At 38.2% G+C, this 24308-nt stretch overlaps 2 protein-coding genes across 2 annotated transcripts; one reads left to right on the top strand and one right to left on the bottom strand.

Annotated features, from left to right (window-relative positions):
* Positions 1 to 7987: 7987 nt before the first annotated feature.
* LOC103932369 (serrate RNA effector molecule) lies at positions 7988 to 14961 on the bottom strand. Its single transcript, XM_009341949.3, is given in 15 exon segments — positions 7988 to 8496; positions 8787 to 8969; positions 9083 to 9111; positions 9113 to 9358; positions 10250 to 10298; positions 10410 to 10869; positions 10872 to 11209; positions 11297 to 11365; positions 11521 to 11568; positions 11643 to 11717; positions 11815 to 11889; positions 12753 to 12810; positions 13263 to 13381; positions 14409 to 14440; positions 14442 to 14961. Coding segments are annotated over 15 exon segments (2247 nt in total). The 5' UTR covers positions 14847 to 14961; the 3' UTR covers positions 7988 to 8435.
* A 7395-nt stretch (positions 14962 to 22356) lies between these two features.
* Positions 22357 to 23565, top strand: LOC103932374 (MADS-box transcription factor 50-like). Its single transcript, XM_009341953.2, has one exon. The coding sequence runs from the start codon at positions 22450 to 22452 to the stop codon at positions 23491 to 23493; it is 1044 nt and encodes a 347-aa protein (XP_009340228.2). The 5' UTR covers positions 22357 to 22449; the 3' UTR covers positions 23494 to 23565.
* Positions 23566 to 24308: the final 743 nt, after the last annotated feature.

The following is a 24308-nucleotide window of genomic DNA, read 5'->3' as shown; positions in this document are numbered from 1 at the left end:
GAGTATGCCAAAAGGTGCCAAGCCTGCCAATTCTCTACCAACTTTATACATCAACCACTTGAGCCATTACACCCTACAGTTACTTCATGGTCGTTCAATGCATGGGGATTGGACGTTGTAAGACCAATCACACCAAAATTATCTACAAGAAAAGCCTACATCCTAGCCGCAACAAATTACTTCTCAAAGTAGGTTGAAGTTGTACCCCTAAGGGAAGTCAAAAAGGAAACTGTCATACGTTTCATCAAAGAGCATATCATCCATCGATATGGTGTGCCTCACTACATAATCACCGACAACGGAAAACAGTTCTCCAACCGACTCATGGACAAGCTTTGCGAGAAATACAAATTTAAGCAGCACAAGTCTTCCATATATCATGCTCCAGCCAACGGTCTTACGGAAACATTCAACAAAATGTTGTGCAACCTCCTGAAGAAGGTGATCGATCGAACAAAAAGAGACAGGCACAAAAGAATAAGCTTATAGGATGGCACATAGAACTCCTACCTAAGCTACGCCTTATTCTCTCGTATATGGCGTGGAAGCTGTTCTGCCACTCAAAAGTTAAATCCCCTCACTAATGATGGCTATACAAAAAGGCTTGACTGAAGAGGAAAATGCAAAGCTACGACTTCAAGAGTTGGAAGCACTCGACAAAAGAAGGCTCGAAGCTCAACAACATTTGGAATGCTACCAAGCACGACTATCCAAGGCATTCAACAAGAAGGTTCGCCCAAGGTCTTTCCAAACTGAAGATCTTGTCTTAGCATTACGAAGGCCTATCATCACAACTCATAAGACAAAAAGCAAGTTCACATCAAAGTGGGATGAACCTTACATAATACAAGAGATCTACACCAACGGTGACTACTTAATCATGGTGGAAGACGGCTTGAAGATCGGCCCCATCAATGGCAGATTCTTGAAGTGCTATAACCTCTAAACTAAACAAGCAATGATCCTCGCCTGCATGAGCCTAAACTACACACGGCACAATGCTCTATGTTCGCACGAGCTTAAAAGGCGACACTCAATGGTCCTTGTTCACACAAGTTTAAAAGGCTACACTCAACAATCCTTGTTCGCACGAGTTTAAAAGACGACACACAATGCTCCTCGCCTACATGAGCCTAAACTACACACGGCACAATGCTTCTTGTTCGCATGAGCTTAAAAGGCGACACTCAACACTCCTTGTTCGCATGAGTTTAAAAGGCGACACTCAAAACTCAACACTCCTTGTTTGCAAGAGTTTAAAAGGTGACACTTAATGCTCCTCGCCTGCATGAGCCTAAACTGCACACGACACATTGCTCCTTGTTCGCACAAGCCTAAAAGGCGATGCTTAACACTCCTTGTTCACACGAGCTTAAAATGCAACACTCAACGCTCCTGGCCTGCAAGAGCATAAACTGTGTAGGGCAAAATCACCATCAAAAAACAATTCATCATTCCTTTGAACTACGTCATGACTTGATCCCTCCTCAATCGAGGGTATGTAGGCAACATGAAACTTCAAAACTTCAAGTATAGTCACATCACCAACAAAAAATAAAATGCAAACACTTTGAAGAATAAAGAGCAAATTAAAAATGTGAATACTTTATCTCTTTAAAAGAAAAAGTCGGTTCCAAAGTCTTATTACAAAACAAAACAAAAAGGTTTAAAATACAAAGAACGGAAGGCATTACTTGAAAGCTATGTCCCTAAAACTACGATGACGATCTTCAAGCAAGCCTTCCAAAGTCTTTAAAGTCTCCATATTAATGGGAGACAAGGTGGGCAACTCCATAGCCGTGCCTTTCTCTTGCTCTAGTTGTGAAATCTCTTCTTGATGTTGAGAAAGTGTAGCTTCTGCTCCGAGATAACACCTTGAAGTCGTGATACTTCGATTTCCAACTGCTCTCGTTCTCGCGCCAACACTTCTAGACAAACCTAGATGGAAGCTAAAGAAGTCCCTGTGACTTGATAACCTTCCGAAACAGCTTGCTGAAAAGACCGAACTTGGGCAATTGATGAGTCCATTGCCGCAAGTTGTTAAGCTCTAACCTCTAGACTCAACTTCTTCAAGGAAATAGCATGCAAGGAAGAATACTCAGTTGAGGCGGCCATAAGTTCAGCAATCTTGACTCTTAAGAGCGAGGAATCAACATTAAGGTTGTCAATCGCAAAAACAAGCTTCGACAAGTCCTCCTTGAGCAATGCAATGTCCTCTAATAGGCACTTTGAAATCCTCTTCTCAATATGGTTTTGATATCCATGGATGTACGAAGGTTGATGCAATGGATAAGCTGCTCAGTGCCACTAAGGTTCGGCCCTCTCAAAGAGATCTTAGAGCTTGTTGGCAAAGGTGTTGGACGCATGATGGATTCTCACATGCCTTCACCTACACACGGTAAACTTAGGGCAACTTGGTGAATTTGGAACAAGATCTGCACCGCGCAGATCCCCAATCTCCTCATCTAGGTAGATCGCCTCCAAATAACATCTCTGTAAAGGAATGAAATCCCATGTTCACCAAGTCAAAAGAACAAGAGGGCCTAGCCTAAAGAAGACAAAGAAAGGTGTTAGAAACAAAAGCTAAACCAATGAAAGCAGAAGAAATCACAAGAAAGAAGAAAATACATACATCTTTCTTAAGTGACACACGACCATCATGCGGTTGCTTTCTTTTTCTTATGACGGAAAATAACGTCGTTGTCATCCAAAGCACCCTCATGCGGTCGCTTGTTCAAAACTTGTAGACGATGCCGTAAAACAAGTTATTCTTCATGCGAATCAACTGCGTCACCCTGCCTCTTCAGAAGCATCCAAATGTTAAGAAGACAAGCATGGGCATTGAGGAGCTAAAGCCGCAAGTCCATCTTGCAAAGGAGCTGCACTTGCACAATCAAAAGGTGCCAACTGCATAGAAACCGCAGAACAACCCTTTATCGGCACATCATTTCGTGAATGAGAAGAATTGGTGTCACTTGCCGCCCCCAAGTTTTCATGACATACCTTTGACCACCAACCTACGTAGGCACAGGTCACTAGATTACTCTTGAACTCATCCTTGGCTGGCAGGGTGATAAGAGCATTTGTACATGCACGGGTGCAAGACTCCCAATGCACATACACAGTTTGCAAGGATTTTGACTGTGCGTTTTCCTTCAGCTTTCCTGGCACATGTTGGACAAAACCAGACTACCTGCTGAAACGTTGAGGACTATATGGCTGAAAAATACATTGATCTCCTTGCCACAAAGAAACATACCCTTATGAAGACTTGTAAAATAAGACAAGTCCTGAGAAACGAAGGTGTGAATCATCTATGAGGCCTCGCCGCGCGAGCCAACTCTTGCCAGATGATCCATTCTCAAACCTTCACAACTTCTAAACAACGCTTGCACCTACAAATCATCAAGGCTCTTTGCAGAAAACACGTCATAGTACTTTGTCATCAAAGGCCCCGACTTGGCTGAAGTTGACGAATAAGGCCTCAACTTGTCTAAAGTCGACGAAGGAAAATGAATGCCAAAGTCCTCACCCAACCAACCATACATATAGTGGTTAAGAAGTACCGCATCACGATCTTCAGTGCTCGCTACTCAAGTCGTTGTAAATGTTGGCTAAAACTAGAATAGCAAGGCTAAAGGATTCACCTGCAACCATCTTACTAGCCACTTTGAAGATTCCAGGATGGGTAAAGTTGATTTCGTCTTTGGGGAAAACAAACTTACAAAGCTAACAATCTAAGAAAGCGGCTAGGTAAGATTCTTCCACATGCTTTGACATTACACCAAGATCCTCAAACACTTTCAACTCAGCAGGAGCACGGTGCCTAGCTGAACCAATGGCACTTGACGGGTCTGAGTCTCCCTTTGGCTTAGTGGTCTTGTTGCGATCATTTTTTCTTCGAAGACTTCTTGTACTTCATGGCATCCTAATACCAAAATCGGATCCATGAAGAAATCTTTAGGCCTGACTTACCCTGAGCCTTCTGGGAAAGCTTGTGATACGCCCAAAACAAATAGCGGCAACTCGTAGGCAATCCTCGGCTATTGTGATGAAAAAATTCCTTCACGCTAGGAATAACCTTGTTGTAAAACTTACCCTGGATTGGCAAGCCTCATATCTTGTGGAGATCCCAAAGTGAAATCGACATCTCCCCTTGTGACATGTAAAGTGTGTTGGTCGCTAAACACCAATGCTCAAGCAATGCACGAAGGACAAAAGGATGGCGATCATAACTAAATAAAGATGCGTACACGGTGTGATAAAGTCCCACCTAGGTAAGCACATCTTTAGATCGTCTCAAGACATCTTCAAGCCACTCTTAATAAAACTCAGCAAAGACGGTCTCTCCAGTAGTAAACAAGATGCCATTCCAAGTCATAGGTCCACTACGGATGCGATCACCTAGAAGCTCAAACGAAGCCGGTGAATTGTCATGAACATGGTGTGAAGGATTCAAGATAAGAATCCTCGATGTACATGCCTTCTTCTTCGTATTTGGTTGACCAAAATCTGTCACCTCCTAAGATACTTCAGAAGACCACGACTTGATATACATCGAGTTTTCTTTTGCAAGAAGAACAAGCGCCTTAGGGCCAGTCAACGGCACACAAAGTTTCAACATCATTCCCCTATCTTGCAAATCGCCTTCCTTTGCAAGAATAGTGATGGTATTGCTCTTAAAGCACTTGAAAAATACCATGGCTGCAATGAGAAAAGAAAAAAAAAAAAAAAACATAAGAATAAGGTGGGACAGCAAGAAAAAAAAGATTGTTTCACTAAAGCAAAAGACATGCAAGACAAACCTCGTGAGCGTTGAAGAATGATGATGATAAAGTCACAACAACGAGAAGAAATCAGCCACAAAAAGCTTGAGCAGCACAACAAAGAGGGCAGCTAGACAGTTCTTCAAAGCATGATATAGTAGCAAAGAAAACCAAAATGCTACATAATCACACTACGTAACCTCGCAGTGATTACGCAATCAGTTTCTTGCACTACATGGCAATGTCACCACCGAGGGAAAACTGTGACCAAAAGGCACTACACAGCGAAACCCCGCTGCAGTCTTTTGCACAGCACCACGCGGTAAAAGTGACACACTGCAACAAACTTCAAACAACGAAACTCATGGCAGCAGCAGCAAAAAAAAAAAAGTCCCACGACAGCAAGCAGAGTCAATGTGCACAGCAAGGCTTGTTGTGACAAAAACACACACCCAATTGTCCTATAAATAAGGGTCAATTGCTTCCTAATGCTATAGGGAGAATACAAACCAAATAGCAAAAAGAAAATAAAATAAAATAAACAAAAAAAAAAAAAAGGAAGCACATTCCAGCTGCAAGAAGGAAGCAAATTCCAAGCAAAAAAGGGCAATGTAATTCGGCCAACAAGGGAAATACATGCTGTGTTTGTAACAAAAATTAGCCAAAAAAAAAAAAGAAGAAGAAGAAGAGGAAACAAAGAAATAAGGAAAGGACTTCAAAATTTCCAAAACATCAAAGGAAATTGCCCCTTTGCCGAAATTCAAAGAAGGAATCCCTCCAAAGCAATGACAAGTCTTCAAGTTTCCCAAATCAAAAGGAAAAAAACGCACCCTATTTGCTGTGGAAAAGGAAAGGGAAAGAAAAAATGCAAATCCTACTTACCCAAGGACAAGCATTAAATCTTTCCAAAACCTTGAAGGAAATCACCAAAGTTTTCCAACACTTTGAAAGAAATCACCCTCATTACCAAAATTGAAGGAGGTTCCTACCTAAGGAAGGAAAAACATTTTTTTTTTCCTACAACCACAAGGAAAAAATTCAAAATACACCAAATGTATTTTGTCAAAATTATGGAAAATCAATGCGCACAATAAGTATGTGTCGATTTATCCATTTCCAAAATTTCTTTCAAGATCAAGCCTCTACGACCCTTGAAGGATTTTGTCCAAGAAATACACCTCAGCAGCTCTTGAGGAAATTCATCACTTCAATTTAAGATCAAGCCTCAATAGCCCTTGAAGAAATGTTTCTTTCAAGAAATACGCCTCAACGACCCTTGAGGAAATTCATCATTTCCATTCAAGAAATACGCCTTCATGGCCCTTGAAGAAGCAAACTAATTCAAGATCAAGTCTCAACGACCCTTGAGTTAGAACATTCACATTGCAGGACTTCAAAACACATTTCCTACATGTGACAAGCACATGCCTACAACACACCTTGAGGTAGGGGCATTTGTAGACATGTAAATTTTGTTGTATACAAATGATGCATCATAAAGCTCCGCGTGGAGTACGACTCATCACAAATGGACAAGTCATCAATGACATGTGGCACAAATCAAGTCAAGGAAGCTCCAAAGCATTCCTAAAATGCAGCAAAGGGAAAGAAATCTCCTTAAAATCAACAGGGGCCCAAATTGCTCCCAAAATCGGAAAGAAAGCTAAAACATCTTCACAAAACAAGCAAGAATTGAAGATTGCTCACAAAATAGGCAATAAAGCCCTATAGATTTCGGCCAAGCAAGGGAAAGTGGCTAAAATTAAGACACAAAAATGCCTAAATTCTCTCATGGACGAATCAAGACACAAATCAAGGTCAAATCCATCCAAAGGCAAGCTTTGAGAAGTCTATAAATACAAGTTCCTCAGACAAGCATAAAGGTTGACAATTTCTACATTGAAGGGCCGAAATTCTCACAAAAGGATAGCCTCTGCCAAATATTTGAAGACTAATACATTGCCAAAGCTCTCTTCGAAAAATGTACAACCAAAGCCGAATCTTTCTTTCAACCAAAGCCGAAGCATTCCCTTGAAGAATCAACAAGCACTTGTGCTGATTTTTCAAGACTTTGTTGCAAGCTTAAAACTTGTAACGACGTTCGATTCAAGATCAAGTCGCCAAGACCCTTGAATCAACAAAATCCCAAATCAACATCACCTTTGTCGTAGCCCTAAACCTAAGGAGAAGACTATCCAAGCGTTGTTTCAAGCTCAAAACTTGAAGCAATCGTTCAATTGTTCGTCCGAGAAAGTCATCACTACCCTTGGATCAACAACCTACGCATCTACATCAAATTTGAAGACTGAATCAGAGAAAAGTTGTAAACAGAGATTGTAACCCTACAAATTCATCAATACAAATCTACTTTATACACACGTTCTCATTTCATTCGTTACAGAATTTTCGTGTTTACAGGATCGTGTTGGAAGTGTCATTGTTACAATTGATTCAAAGTTGAGAAATCATTGATCTAATTGGATTAAAGTTGAGGAACTATTTCTATAATTTTTTTAATTGAGTTACCTATATTTGCCCCTTGATTTTGATCTCACGTGCATAACACGTAACTCATTTTGACAGAAGTTTTAATAGAGTTAACCAAAATGATCATAGCTACATGTTTTGATGAGTTAAGGGACCAATCGTCATAGATTTTCAATTGAGAGATCAGTGCTCCAATTGAGTTAAAATTGAAAGACCATTATTGCAATTTTCTCTTTCTATTGGTGACACATTATCCGATCTGCAAATTTGGTTTAAAAATCCCAGCTTTATCCATATTTTTAATGGGCCAAAAGTTGAAAAGAATGTGAAAGGTAAAAAAAAGAGTATGAATAAGACCCAACAAAATCCTCTCCGGATCCTCTCTTTGTCGGGATCTCAAAAATCCGTGAATCGTATACATTCCTCGTACGTCGTACAAGTACTATTTGTATTCAATTTTATATTTTATGATTGCATAATGTACGATTAACGAACACGATTCACGTATCCTCAAAATCCTACAAAGAGGATCCAGAATGAATTCTAAATAAGACCACCCATTCAATAAATTCAAACCCAAAATACAGTGGGAAGATGATTGATATTTCCGAAACAAACGCCACCAGTAACGTCGTGTGCTTCAGATCCGAGATGATAATGACAATTTAAAAAAAAAAAAAAAAAAAAAAAATAGAAAAAAAAAAGCAGCAGCCTTTAACTCAAGAAAACATAAGTGGGCAAAAGTTACAAATGACTAACTAATCTACAGTTGAGAATTAGTCATTAACAATTTAATTTAATCCAACAAGATGGAAAGGAAACAAATGCAGCAAAGCCATCTGCAATCTATAGTGTCCACAACTCCAATTTACAGCCAGCGATTATGATTTCCAACAACTCAGGAATTCAAATACCTCTCAATAAATCAAAAGTCAACATGAGTTACATCCCCAACAGCACGCTCATCGCCTCACCGTCAATGAAAAAGAGCGGTGGATTCTAAGCGACTATCAGGGCCCGTGTCCTGCTAGATCATTTTACTACAACTTCAAACTGCAGTCAAGTCAAGATGCAACAAACTTTCACTGGCTGACCTCAAGAGTACTGGAGTTGCCTTGGCCTGGAAATAATATGTAGCTTATACAGAATTCAAGTCTATGACCGTTCTGCCTGCAAAAATATCTACAAGCTCCTGTAGTCTATCACCGTCACTTCATCTTCTGGGGCATCTAGATCTTGATAACTGCATAAATTGTAATATAATCAATAATTTGGTATTCAGACATCCCATGTAAGTTGTATTCAGTTATTTATGATTATTTCTGGTAGAGCTTGTAGAAGATTTTTCCCTACAACGAACCCACTTATGAACAACATATTTCCCTCGACATCTAAAAGTTAAGGAACATACTCAAAATCTAATTACTAATTGTTTCAACCAGAAAACCAATATATACTGAGCTTGGCTCCAACACCAATCACCAGATCAGGTCAGGAAGTTTACACTTCAATTATGTTTCAAACATAAGTTACCTTCTTAAACGTCGAGGATCCTGTCGAAAAGCTGGTGATAAAGCAAGAATTGGGGCTGGCCCACTCATTTGAGGTCCAGGCCACACATTTCTACTACTGCCTTCAAAAGGTGGAGGACCACCTTGATCTCGCAACATCTGCATTGCAACTTCAGGGGGAGCAGGAACAAAAGGTCCTAATGGACTGCATTGAAACCAATACATAATTTGATCTCAAAGAAAGAAAGAAAATAAAAAGAGAGAAACCAATGCCATTTCAAATATAATGAAAACAATGTCCAAGAACTGTGAACATACCCAGCACCAGGCACAGGCATCAATACAGGCTGGTGGCGGTATATCTGATGGGAAAGGAGGACCAACGCGCATTCCTTGCCCACCAAAATTTTCAAACATCGGGTCATCATGATTTCCTCCATCTGGACCATCATTATTGGGCTGGAATTCACTTGATTGCATATTCTCAGACCTATCAAATCTCTCACCATTAACTCGATTTTCTCGTTCTCTACGATTACCCCGTTCGTCTTTCAATCTATTCTCTAAAGGCCTACGCCTCTGGGGTTTGTCCCTCTGTAAATGACAAAATCAGCGTGATGCAAGTGAATCAAATACAATGCTAACAATAACATAAAAGATGATCTGTAAGGGAATAACATATTTAAACAGGGTGAAATATTAATAGAATTAAGTTTCCTGTAATAGACTACTGCAATTTAAAACATGTTTACCTCTTTAATTTTTTTACATGTAGTCAGAAACGTTGGTGGAAAAAAGGAATACAGAACTAATAAAACTAGTACACCCAATTCTGAATAATCCTAATCCTAGCTTATCATGTGAATAAGCCAATCATCACATGATGCGAAAAAGATACCAAAAGAAAAATGGACAAGCAACAAAATTACGCATTTATAATAACCATACTACAAAAATAGCATAAAAACTCTAACCAAGACAAAACAGATATTGATACACCAAAACTATGCACTTTTAAACGGGGGATAACCAAAGTCAAACCAAGTCTTGTCCCTATGTGCGTACAGAAATGCATCTCTTAGAAAGGAAACTTAAAAGTCTGCTCGAGTATTGTTCTAAAATTGTTATTTCCATTTGAATGCATTTAGGATCATATGATTCAATTCATTGTGATATTGGGATTATTAGTACGTTATTACTCTTGCCTAAATTTTATCTGCCTCCTGTATGGAAAGACTAATAAAACTTAGAAATATAAAGTTCGAAACTCACCACATAGTCATGTAATAAACTATAACAATACCAACTGGTCAAGTTTCTAATATCCCAGTCTTTATTAAACCTTGAATTACATAGAGAAAGGATGGAGGCAAAAACCTGAAATTATGCTACCAATTTGTTTCCTGGGTACATGTGTACATAGGAAAGGTATAATGTACACAACCACAATAGAAACAATAATATGTTGATTTCAAAGATTCTTACCAGTACAGGTTGCTGCATAATAGGAGTTCCACCAGGTGCATCCACATCACTGATGAGGGTATATTTTTGAAAACCACATAAAGAGATAAACGTCATGACTATTTGAATCCAAAGAACCACATAATATCAACTTGCATAGTTCTAAAAATAAAATACATACTTCATATAATTCTGAAAATACAGCTCCTCGCGCAGTTTGGAAGTCACCTCCATCACAAGTTCAGGGTGTTTCAATTTAAGATGTTTGTGCACAAATTCAGAAGCATGAAAGAGCTTCGTGCAGCCCTTGGCTCCACAACCATACTTCCAGCCGTACTTTTCATCCCTGATCTTCCGAACATAGGGATCCAAGGACTCAGAAGCAGTAGTATCTATCTTTTCCCTAGCAGTCCTTATTTCCAAAGGATCTTGACTCTGCAACCTTTCTTTCCAACACAAGTCTAACTTCTTTTCCCACTCATTTCCATTACTAGTCAGATCGGAACTCTTCCCCCCTGCTCTCACATGCCGTAGACCCTTTGCTTCGTTTGATTCACTCATTCCATAATAATCTAAACCATGGATGCGCCAGAGATAAGTAATAAGAGTGTCTAGTAGCTCAATGCCCTCCAAGCCCTTACAGATGTCAAACCCCGTATTATAATAACAGGGCCACCGGAGCCACCATGCAATTTTTCTCTATTTTTGTCATTATCAGGTCCATATAAAATGTTTTCCACAATTCCTTTTTCAGAGTCAAGTTTGCGAACAAGGGCCTGCGCTTGTTCAATGTCTACTTGTATACGTCTGGGCTCAGAACTGACTGGGTGAGCCTTAGGAGCAGCTGAAAGATGATCATTTTCTTTATTTGGTTCCCTGCCAGGCCGTCTCCGCTTGTCACCCACGTCAGTTTCATCTTCAGAATTTGGTTCACTATTGTGTCCTGGCTTATTTGGAGCTGCAGGATTGACACCTGGGCCTCTGCGCCAAAAGCCAAAATACCATCAGCCTGCTTTAATAGACAAAAGACACAATCAAACATGCATACAAGGTGTAGACAGTTCTTACAGGTCCAAGGTCCCACTTTGTAGATCAAGCAGAAAATCTTTTGCTACTTTTCGTGCAAGTTCATTCCTCCTAGATAGAAACCCAAGAGAAAAGTTTAGTACGAGTTATGATAAAAAAAAATAACAATATCAGCTTTGTAAGATTACGTCACCCAAACAGAATGAAGCACTCGAAAAAAAAAACAAAAACAGTTTCCACCAACAAAATTCTGCTTAAGTGCACACCTTTCGATAACAGTGAGCAGATTTGTGGGATGATATTTGTCTTTCAGCCTATAGACACAAGCTAGTTCTGTTAGAATGATAGACGTTAGCTAAAGGAAAGAAACAAAGTAAGACAATATTACCAGTCCTCATCTTTATGAGCATTAAAATAAGCTCGCTTCTGGGTAGATATATACTCTGTCTTGTATTCTTGATATCTACATTATAAATAAGTTGCAATCACTACTGTATTCTTCAAAATCATACGTTAAGCCAAACAAATGTCATCTGCTTTACAATTACTCCATTCTGTACCTGCGCTCAGCTTCAGATGGAAGAATGTCATCTTCAAGCTCCTGAATGAATTGTTTGTACGACATCAACCCTTCTCTGAAAAGTTATTCAGTATGTCACATTACTTGGTGAAAGAATACATCCCCAACCCCGAAGATATCAATTAAATTAAGAGAGTCAATAAACAGTCAAGCATGTCAGGATGTTTACTTGTTAGTTGACAGACAAGGATGAGCATAGCAGATTTAAAAGCAAATCAAATTAAACCAAATATAAAACAATAAATACTCTCTAATACCCATTTTATTTCACTAGAAAAAACCATTGAAAAGAGAGACAGCACCTATTTTTCACAACTAATAAATTGAAATTTATGACATTTTCATAGCCTTGCATGGAAAAAAGCATAAATATGCAGGATAGCAGAGGGCTTAGATGGATTATACAAGTATTAAGTTATTACAGTCACCAGGCACTATACTGTACAGACTAAATCTAAGCAATTCAACAAGCACAACCTTGTTCATAGGCTTCAACAGTCATCCAGTCAAAATTTAAAATGCTAGTAATCTAACCTACTAACAAGACCTTAACTAAAGATTTGGAAAAATAAAATAAAATTTACTACAGAACATAAGGAGAAATGCCACATTATGTATGGCCATGTATCAAGATGCTGAATAACAAAGTGCCCTAAATACCACACTTTGAAGTTCGATTAACATTTCACTTTTGATAAAGTCAAGAATCCTGAACTAATGGACAGTGTGCTCAAATGAAGCACAACTGAGAACCAAATAATAGATAAAGAATAGGAATAATTTTGACTTTTCATTTTAAGTAAGCAAAAATTAATAACATCATAAACATATAAAATAAACGAAAAAGAAAATACAAAATGAATAAGTAATTAAACATAATGAGTAAAAATAGAACTAAGTGCAGGATAAAATCCTAACCTTTGAGTAGTCCCAGTGCTGGAAGCATCACCAAAACCACCCCTTCCTGAATCCCAGTCTGAGAAAATGACCAAAATTTTCTAATTAAAAATATTAAAATTTGGGTCTTAACCAGAAATTTGTAAACATTAAGTGATTCCCAACAACATAAACCATGCCCAGGCTTCCTTGTATCACGACTCATACCATTGAATTAGCTAGAACTTATTTACACTTCCTTAACACTATGTCAGAGCAGATGGTCAAAGATTTTACGAAAGCTTTTAGATCATATAGCAATGGAAGTCTGTTCAACTTCAACACTGAACCTTCCTATAGAGCTCACCACATAAGAAAACTCATGACTTTAATAATTAGCAAAAGTATCTTATCATCCATAATCCTTCTAATCACTTGATTGACTACCTCTTAATCACATTAACACATAAAAACTTCATTATATTACTATTAAGACTGAAGCATACCCACACCAACCCATAAAAAGTTGCTGAAAAACATTTAAGCACTTACCACCAGGACCATAGCCACCAGATGGGCGTCCAACATACCGACCATGAGGTCTTTCGTCACCATAACCAGCTCTACCCCCCATCTCACGATCATATCCACTTGGATAATCATATCCAAACCTGTGCATCAAAAGATCATACGAACAATGCTCAAGAGATTGAACAACAAAGACAGTACCATATAAAGTGCCAAATATTTCAAACTTTATACTGTAGAAAAACAAACCATAAACTGAAACTGAGAAATAGGCCCAAAGATCCAACAGGTATGCAACAAAAGAACAAATAAGCATTAAAGGACCAGGAACGGCATACAGCATGGCAGTATTGTATAAAACACAAGATGCATCTACAGCAAGAGAGACATTCGAGTCCCCTTCCTCTAAGATTAAGGCATTTTTTCCCTTTATTAGTTAAAAAGAATTATTAACTTGCATCCACGTTGCCAGTGTAGTAAGAATGGTTATCATAAACAGAAATCGATAAGAATGGTTATCAAAAACAGAAATCCGACTTATCCCCAATTTTTAAAAAGAAATTACAGGAACCAAATTTTGCATAATCAATCTAGTTCCCTTTTTACAAAGTTTCCACTAAAATTGATGTCACTGACATGCTCATCACAGCTACCTTCCAACCACCGGGAGACAAGAAATCAAGTGACGAATTACTTGTGGTTATATGACTAACAAGACAGATGAACATTTCAAACCACAAGGACCGTAATCATTTGATGATTAAGCATATCCATAAAACAACAAATTTAGATCTGAATTTTACAAAAACCCACAAGGAACGTGTAATTTTATGCACCAGGGAACAGATGCTTTCTGCTTTTCAGCAAAAGATTATGGAGACCCTGTATTCAACCCAAGGTTCACATGTTCCTCTAACATTCTTGAATACTTTAGTCATCAAAATGCAACTATGGGTCTTATAAATAGAAATAATTGGGGACAATTTTCGGTATGTCCTCAAATCTCCATGTCCAAATTCAATTCCAGGTCAAAATGCAGAGCTTCAATTTCTCCACCTACTAAAGTTAATCCCTCGTCTTCGCTCTCCAAAAACAAACAGAAAAAGAAGAAGCACAAACTCATCTGTAACCACTAGTAAATCTAAAGGAAAACCAACAAAACTCACTCACCTCCTATCCCCAGGTCCAAACCCTCCTCTCGGGGCTCCCTCTCCTGCCATCATACCCTCCATCTTCCCTCCTAGACCGCTTGAACGGAGGGGGTGGAGACCTCCGCGGTGGGGAGTGCCTGCGGTCCCTAAACGGGGGTGGAGGACTGAGGCTGCTCCGGCGCTTATAGTCCCTCTCTCTATCTCTCTCTCGAATAGCAGGAGGCGGAGGTGAGCGATTTCGATCGTAATAATCGGGGCGGCGACTGAGAGGGCGGTCGAGGTCCCTATCGTCTTTGCCTCTGTCCCTTTCGTCCCTGTCGCGTCTTCGCGATGGTGCGGCTGGCGGGGGTGGAGCTGGTGCTTCTTGCGGCGGGGATTGGGGGTCATCGGAGGACTTCTCTTTGCGATCACGACGGCGGTCCAAGGACTCGACAGGCATGTTAATGATCTCGGCCATGGATTTTGGGGATTTGGAGAGCCAGAGGGTGAAGAAACAAACCCTAGAATAAAATGAACCGCTGGAAACGACTAATGACTAATGAGAGGGAGATTGAGAGTGAATTCCACGATTTCTCTCTCTTTTTCATTTTTTTCACCCTGCCAAACGAGTCAAATCACTAATTGGGTGTGAAAATGAGGTCTTTTTTTTATTATTATTATTTAAGTGAAAAGCTCATTTGACCGCTTGGTGCGCTGGATTGATAGATTGTGCTCAATTAAAATGGCTACGGATAGGAGCATATTTATGCGACTTAATTGGCTTGTTCTCATGCATTTACGTTGTGTTTCTTTAGTTATTTTAGTCCTTTATGTCATTTTCGTGTGTTTCTAGGTTCATATGGCTAAGGAAGCAAAAAGGTGCATTTTGGAGCATTTTGGAGCAAAAATTGGGCTTGGAATGGATAGCATATGCTTGGAGCAAAAGAAATGGACGAAATTGAAGACCTAAAGATCTTATGTTTGAGCAATATCAAGGACTCCTACCTATTCTAGGTCACAAAACAATGTCCCTTGCAACATTAAAGCCCTTGCCGTGTGTCCCTTGGTGTTTCCCTTCCTTGCCGTGCAAGGAAGGGCCTTGTTTCCTGTTTTAAACCACTTAAAACACATTCCTTTTTCACCTAAATCTCAGCCACATCTCACATACCTTTTCTATCCCAAAAATCCCTTGTGCCGTGCAATAACATTCCACATTCCAGCAACCTACACTCCTTTGACGTGCAAAACAGCACCCTTTCCAGCTTTCCCTCTTCATAATTCAGCCACCAACCAACCTAGCTGTCACCCACATGCTCTCCCATCATCATTCCCTCTTTAATCCATTCACCCACATGCTTTCCCATTTTATTATTCAGCCACATCCATGCACTCTTCATGATGGCAGCCACATTCTCTCCCTAGCTGTCATATTCCCTCTTTTTTAATCATTCATCCACCTATAAATAAACGTCCATTGCAGCCACAAAGGAGGATTCATACACACTTCACACCATTCCCATTCTCTCCCCAAACACCATCACTTCCCTTCAAATCCATTCATACACATTTCACCCATCAAACAAGCTTAGCCGTGCAAAACACTACCATTTCATACACATTCCAGCACCATTCTCCCCTTGCCGTGCAATTCCCCTTACATTTCCTGCACTCCCCATCCCTCCAAAACACTACCCTACCATCACACATCCATTCCTCCATACAAATACCACCCCAAAACCTGTCCTTAGACCTTGTGCCACAACAAAGAGGAGGAGAAGAGGGCCTAAACGTTCATACAATTCAAGTTTGAGTTGTTGGAATTTTTAGGTGTTTTCTCTCCTTGATTTCAATGGTTAAATTTACTTATCTTTGTCTTGTACGTATGAGGAACTAAAACCCCCCCTTGGCTAGGGGGGGATTCGAAACCATGATCATGCTTGCTATATGATTTGATTACCTCTAATTGCGTTTCATAAGTTGTAAATTCAATTTACTTATCTATTTGAATTAAACTGATTTGCGTATGTTGGTTGAGAGTGCACGCTTAATTATCATGCGTAAATCTAATGCTAGGATATAAGGAAGTTTCTCCTAATCGTTACAAACTTATATTCACAAGTAGTAAAAGTTGATGACCTCAATTGCGTTAAGTAAATTCTTGGCATAAGTTTCATGCAATTCATAGTAACGAATGCTTCGTCAATGCTTATGGTTTTCAAAGAACTTAATGATTCTTGCTTGTATCTCTATTATGCAATTCATATAGGGAACTTGTGGGGAATGCTTTGGGTTGTCGTATGCAATCATCCAATTCAATAACGTTAGGAAAATCTGAGGGTTAATTAGTGCAATTCACAGTTAATCTGGGGCGTTGAGAATTCATGGGTTATTGAAAAGCAATTAGAAATCGTTTTGTGTGCAAGTATGACATGTGTGGAGATGAACCCCTTAGCTATTCCATCATCTATTGATTCATCACAATTTGTCTTACAATCTGTTTTCTTTACAATCTGTCCATTTAATTTAATTTCGTCCAAACACAATCCCCCCATATTTTGTTTAGTCTTAGTCATTACAATCTATCTTATTTTGTGTTTTTAAATATTTGGAGTCTTGTGGACTTGTTTTGAGTTTTTGTTAAATGAGTTAAGTGTTTAAAGGTTAGTTTTATTTATTTGAGTCAGTTTAAAGTGTTTAGCATCCCTAGTTAATCCCCGGTTAGAACGATCCCTACTTACATCATTACTACAATTGTCCCAAATAGGGTTTAATTTGTGTGTCACATTCTTAACGCAGCAGCTACGAATCTAGTTCATTATTTGTTGTGTCAAGATATAAGATAGGCAAAATTAAACATGATGATTTATGAATGTAATAAGGTGGGTTATGTAACGCGCACACAGGTTACAAGTCCGTCTCCGCAATTTCTATTTTCATTTGCGTTTGCTCGATCATCTTATTCCATTTGGTTCGAACCTCTTCTTCAATTTTGCAATCGTTCTTCAATTTTTCAACGATCTTTTTCTTTGATTTTCCAGTGATCTTCTTCAATTTTGTTGACGATCTGTTTTTCGATTTCAAGTGTAGTACATCGTCAGTGGATGATAGGTTGTGAGTTTAGGAGTTCTTAGAATGAGGGTTTTATCCTTCATAAAGCTACTACATTTGAAGCCCTAATGAGAAATTTCATCCCCAATGAGTCTGAAATTGGGGCTATATCCACCACTTGAGCTAGCAACTTCTTTATTGGGTAGAAAAAATTAGGCTACATCTAGCCCCAAAAAGCAGTAGGTCTCACGAGAAAAACAGCTACCCATGTGAACCAAATTTTGCCACTCTCCCCCACTTGCGAATTTAGTTGTTTTGATTTGCAGGTGTCTCAACTATGGGCTTTGAGTTAGGTTGGGGACCTCTCCGTTCAGATGTGTTCTCCTTTCTCTATCATCATCTTCTTGTTCTTGTTCTCTTTCTATCTATTTGGGTGGGCATCAAATCTCATGTCCGTTTTCCTACAAACTTTATAATTAGCATGGCTTTCCGGAAATCCATGGATGTGCCTGCAATGTTGGTTTCAATGTTTTTTTTTTTTTTTTTTTTCTGGGCCACAGTTTCAATGTTTTTGTGAATGTCCAATTTCTGATTTTTGTTTTTTTTTTTGTTGAATTTAATTTAATGTATATCTTTTATGGATAAATTAGATTTTACCCCCTGAGATTTTGGTGTAATTTCAATCTCATACAACATCTTTAAAATATTTCAATCTCGTACATTACTTATCATTTCGTTGCAATTGCATACATTCGTTAGTTTAATTTGATTGTTAAATGATGACATGGCAAATATAAGGCCCATATATTTTTGTTGACGTGGCAAATAAAAATAATTAAATTTTAAAAAGGAAAAATTACACTTAGAGTATACTTTCAATACTTAATTATATATTAGACTACACTTTTTAAACATTTCAAGAAAGGACATTTTTTAAACCCGCGTAAGATGACATCATGTCCTGTTTTTCCATTAGAAACGGAGTTACATAGTTGCCTTTCCTTTTTATGTTAAACGAGATTGGCGGTGAAGTTACTCTCTTCTATTTGAATCATTTAAATTTTATTTTCGTTTCTCTGCTATTTTTCTTTCTCTCTAAAGTTTACCTGTTCCAATTTATCTCTCGTCATCTCCCTCAATTATCTATCACCATAATTTCTATTCGAATCATTCAAGTTTTCTTCGAAGGCAAGTGTATCTCTCTTAATTTTATCTGTTCCAATTTAGATTTTTCAAAGTGTAGTGTGTTTTTGAATTTATTTCGGTTTAGATTTTGAAGAGTCTCTGATTTTTCAATTTTTTATTGGTCGCATTGATTTTTTTTTTATTGTATTTGTTTTTGCAGTCACGGTTTTTTAGTTTTGAAGATTTTGATTCAGTTTTTATTTGATCAAGTGTTTGAGGAAGGTGATTTTTTGTTGTGCTGCTTTGGTTTTCATTGAAGTTCCTTTGTTTTTTGCAGTATAGTTATAATATATTTGTTAGAATTGGAATGGATTATGAGTTAGTAGTATTTGGCGAATGTTATTAATATTTATGCAGCATCAATTCATAGAATTATGCAAAATCAATTGTCATAAGTTTTGGGGAGGGGGTTGGGGGGAACCCCGCCCACCCCCCCCCCAAAAAAAACATTTAATAATTTTCAACGTAATACTTATGCGGCATCAGCTCATAGAATAGGTGGGGGGAACCTCCCCCATAAACATTTAATAAATTTCAACATAATACTTGTACAACATCAATTTTATATAATCCCAAAGAATCACTTGGGATTCGTTTATTGAAAGGACAATGGATTAGCAACCAGTTAATGGATTATTTAGTCATTTTGTATGGCACACGGGGATATTAGGCTGGCCAAATATATGGCACACGAAGATATTAAGATGACCAATTTAGGGTTAGGTGGTGAGCTACATATTATGAAGGATAACAACATGTGAAGGGACGATGTGATATGGCAAGATATGTGATGAAGACTTTGATATAATTATACTATGTTATAGTGTAACTAAAACAACACGCTTGACTGGCATACTTCGTATTCTACTCACTGGACGACTTTGGTTGTTGCTCCCCCCGATAAGTTATTTGGCAAGACTGGTGCTAGACGAAATTAACGTCGTGTTGTGTAAGTTTGCTTTCACTTTTGCATATTTTTATTTTTACTCACGCAATGGCCGCGATAGTACTTTTCCACCAACTTCAATTCTACGGCTTGACAAGACTGATCTTCAAAATCAATAGCCAATTAAGATTATTTTGTAGTGATTTTTTTTTTTCAACTAATTTTGATCCATTTATAGCAATCCATAAAGTAGAAAAACATAAAAGAAATATATAGGGAATTCAACAACTAGATAAATGAAACTCCATTACCAAATCATTTATCTTAAAATGACGGAAAAAAAAAGTCTTAAACTAGCAAATATTCCAATAGCGTTGGAGCAATAGATAGTAGTTAAGGGCAACATAAAGAACATTCCAATCTAAGTAAACAGAAAGCAGTAAGGAACTAATGATGCATGATTTAACTCATCTTTAGTTCTTTACTGCTTGATACTTTCTTTGGAATTAGAATCTAAATCAGGATCGAACACCGTCTCCAACTCATCTTCCTCATCATCATCACTAAAACTGCATCAATACAACTCGGAAAGGAAGTATGAGCCAAGATTTCATAATTAATTTTTCAAAACAAATTTGGAAAAAATTACTAAGCACACAAGTGATTAGGGGCTCCCTCTTGTTGTGCACCTTTTGCATATCTTTCCCTTTGGGTTCACTTTCTCTAATTTTACTACAAACAATAACAATGAGAGAGAAGTATGTGTGGTGATTCTGAAATCGTAGTAAATGATGGTAAATATGGTGGTAACCTATGAGATGAGGTTCATGGTTTACATTTCGGAGGGCCATGGTTGACTCAAGCCATAAAAAACCGTGCATTGTCGTCTCAGTTGACTTTAGAAGGTTGTACGCTGTTGGAATGTTTGAGATATGATTTCAGAGTCTTTGACTAAAGCATATGAATGGAATTTAGGAATATTTAGAATATAGAATTAGGGACTTTGCTTTCTACTCGGGATATATATTCTCTAATATTTTAGCTGCCATTTTCAATTCTAAGTTGTGACTTGAGAGTATGAAATGTATAAAGTTTGTTAGAGTCTGAAGATTGCAGTGTTTTGACTTCAGATTATAGATTGTAGAATTCTAGGAGGCAGACGCCTATTGTACTGCAAGCACAATGGCATGGCAGAATTGTGTGAATGAGATTTAGAAAGTACGTTTCAAATCACATCCATTGGAATCATATAGAGAAGAATGACATTGGATAGTAGACAAACTATCAATTAAACAATGTGGTCAAGAGTACTAAATTAGAGAATGACCATATAGCATTATAGTTGTAACTGGATTTGTTCTCCAACCACTTCTACTTAGTTTGGGTAGCCATGACATACTACTACGTGTCACTCATGGTTTGTGAAAGTTCTGAAGGTTAGCAAACACTAATCTTCAACAAAGAGAGAATTGGAAGTTAGTCTCAATTCACAATCGACTGTTAGAGTTACAATTACCCACTACCTCGCTAATTGAAACTTAAGGGTCGTACACCGAATAAGGATGAATGTGAAGAAATATCAATGAGATGGATAAGCAATTAAATACTTTAATTGAGCATGACCAAGACTAATAATTAGTTTATTAATCATACGAAAAGGTTTGTTGTGGTACTCGATGGCAATTTACAGCAACCAAAGCAGAAGCTGTAGAAGAAGATGAGCCAGCTGTTGGACCCAAGAAAAATCTTGAGTTATTTGAAAAGGTGATGCAAGTACAAACGTAGGATTGTTTTGAGGTAAGGCAATGTTACAGAATTCTGGCATGATAGAGGAGTTAATAGTTGTTTAGTGCATTGCGCCTTACTAAGTAACTTGCTTTCAAGGATGATGAACTTCATCACAAGATTTTGATTGAGCTAGAAGGGGAGGAGATGGTAAAGATGCTGCACAAATTCTGGAAAGACGGGAGAAAAAGTGTTGAATTTTTTAGGTTGAAGGGTCGGGGCTCCCACTCCAACAATACCGATACTGTCCTCAACTTAATAATTACCACTTGCCAAATCCGTCAGGTGGTAATTATCAAGTTGGGTGACAGTATCGATGCTGTTGGATTGGACCCTCGGCTCGTTGACCTAAAAAATTCAACTTCATACCATGTTAAATTTTTGAGGTCAACGGGTCGGGACCCTACTTTAACAACACTGATATTATTCCAAACTTGGTAATTACCACATGTCCAATCTGTCAAGTATGGAGTTTATCATAAAAAAACATCGGTATTAGTTAGAGTATGATAATCATATTTAAACTCTCTCTTTATTTTTTTTCCTCACCAATATTAGTTAGAGTGGGATTCTCAGCCCATCGACCCAAAAATCTAACAAGGAGGAGGAGGTTGCCTTGCATGTAGATGCAAGGATTCCATATGAGCCGTGGATGCTAACGATCAATGAATGCCTTGAATTGTTTCGCAAGAAAGCACTCCCAATTTAATTTGGCAAGTTTATTACAAAAAATATAAAATAACAATAATCTTGTCTATTTCCTAATTTATTTTTATTATTATATAGTACACTACTACTGGGAAATTCAAGGAGGACTTTCCCAATATAAAATAAAATGAATATCTGGCCGTTAACCTTAGCTATATATTTTTCCTATTTTCTTTTGGATAGAATTATTTTATTGTTAATTGATCCAGCTGAGCTGGGATATTTAGACAAAAAGACTTTCCCGATCGATGTTTTGCCTTTTCCGAACCAAGGCAGGCAGTTTCCTACTGCAATCAGGTGAAAAACCAACTACATTATATACACAGAAAGAGATCACTGTGAAGGATGTAGCTACGAACACACACAGACAGCACCAACAATAATTCAGTCAGCTATTCAAAACAAGACGCAACGATTAATTGACAATACATTATTCATTTCCCAACCGCATATTTCGATCCTTCCATCCATGTCGAGAAGAAGAAGAGCCGGTCAAGTAATTAAACTGGAGTCGCAAGAAGGAGTGGATCCAAGAGTAGTACAACAAAAAGAGCTAAACAGAAAGTATGTGAGTTTCTCTAAGAGGCGTTACGGGCTGTTCAGCAAGGCTTCGGAATTTTGCTTGAAGTTCGACGCACAAATTGCCGTTCTAGTGCTGTCTCCTGCTGGTAGGCCTTACTCTTTCGGACACTCTTCTGTTGATGCCGTGCTCAATCGCTATTTTAAGATAGCGCAAGCACCTTCTACCAGCCGCTTTACAGAAGACAATCAGGAGGAGCAAAGAGACAAGATCCAAGTGCTCAGAAAGCAACTTGAAAGTCATAAGAAGCGAAAGAGAGAGGAGGAGATTGCGGAGAAGAATAAGGTGGCAAAGGTTAAAGAGTCGGTTGAGAAGGAGTTGCAAACCTGCAAAACAGTTGCAGAGTTGGTGGCGTTTAAACAAAAATATTTGGTGCTTCATGAAAATATTAACAAGAGATTTAAACAATCACAATCACCCGTTAGTAAGAGGCAATGTATCAACCGGGATATAGTTTTGGAAGATAATAATGCGCAACATGTCTCGATCAGACCAATATTGATATCTAAAGACACGCTGCCTAATACAACGCTAACAACGGTGGGTGATGATCATGATGTTGGCAACGGCAATCGCAACGACAATGGCAACGGCAAGGGATCTTTCAGCTGGAATGCAGAAGATTTGGAGAACTTCTTGCTAAGGCAAGATGTGGAGGATATAGGTGGGGTAGTGGATGACACTGGATATGCTGCAATGCTCAACTACTTTATAGGGGAAGATGGTAATGATCCGAATGGCGCCGTTGATGTTTCACCTGCAGAACATGTTTTCCCTCCGGCTTTGAAAGCTCTTCCCTTCGATCCAGTTGGGTCATCAGATTTCACACAACACAATATTAGTGATGATGCTGCTAACAGATATTATGGCTACTTAGAAGACATAATCAATAATTCTTACTCTCATCAGGATACAAGTTTCAATTTTAATTGACGATTATCTTGTAGATGTATTTAAGTACGAATTTAAGCAAGTGTTCTTCAGTTTTCCCACTTTCTTTCCGCTTTCCTTTATAATGTGGGGTTTTCATCACAAATGATCCTTGAAACTGTTCCTCACCATCTAGATGGTCCCTGAAATTGAAAATCAATCAATATAGTTCATGAAAATAGGTGTTGCAAATCAATGTGATTCTTCCGTCACAATTCTATTAAAAATTATGTTAAGTGTTGATGTGGCACATAAATGGACCCCATTATTCATTTTTTTTCTCACAAATGGTTCTTAAAATTGACCTACGACATCAAAATGATCATTGAAATTGACCCGTGACATCAAAATGGTCCCTGAAATTGAAAATCAATCATCGTAGTCCTGCAAGTAAGTGTCTCAAATCAATGTAGTCATTCCATCACAACTCTGTCAAAAAATTATGTCATGTGCTGACATGACGCATAAATGGGTCACACAAGTCTAATTAAATTAGAAAAAAAAAATTACAATTAGGTTTAATAATTTAATAGTTAATAAAGAAGTTGTCAACCCAAAAACCCAGTCCTGCAATCACTTCCGATCCCATCCACATACCTCTACCTCCTTTGCTCTCTATTCTCTTAAAAAAAAAAAAAAAAAAAAAAAAAAAAAATCTCTATACACCCATCTTTGCACACTTCGACACTCTTCATCAAATTGAACCTAGATCGAAATCGCCTTTGGTGACGGCTTGGCCGATTGGCAATGACTTCTGGGACATCATCATTAACATTTAGGCGATCAAGATCTCACAACCTTAATATTGGAGAGCTTGT

Source organism: the organism of the source record quoted next, unplaced genomic scaffold (assembly GCF_019419815.1).
Source record: "Pyrus x bretschneideri cultivar Hongxiangsu unplaced genomic scaffold, Pyrus_bretschneideri_v1 Contig67, whole genome shotgun sequence".
Classification (NCBI taxonomy): Eukaryota; Viridiplantae; Streptophyta; class Magnoliopsida; order Rosales; family Rosaceae; genus Pyrus; species Pyrus x bretschneideri.
The sequence above is the reverse complement of the archived record's forward strand: the minus strand, read 5'-3'. Positions and strand labels throughout refer to the sequence as shown.

Coding starts and splice junctions, on each gene's coding strand:
- LOC103932374 (XM_009341953.2), top strand. CDS start 22,450: ATGTCGAGAAGAAGAAGAGCCGGTCAAGTAATTAAACTGGAGTCGCAA.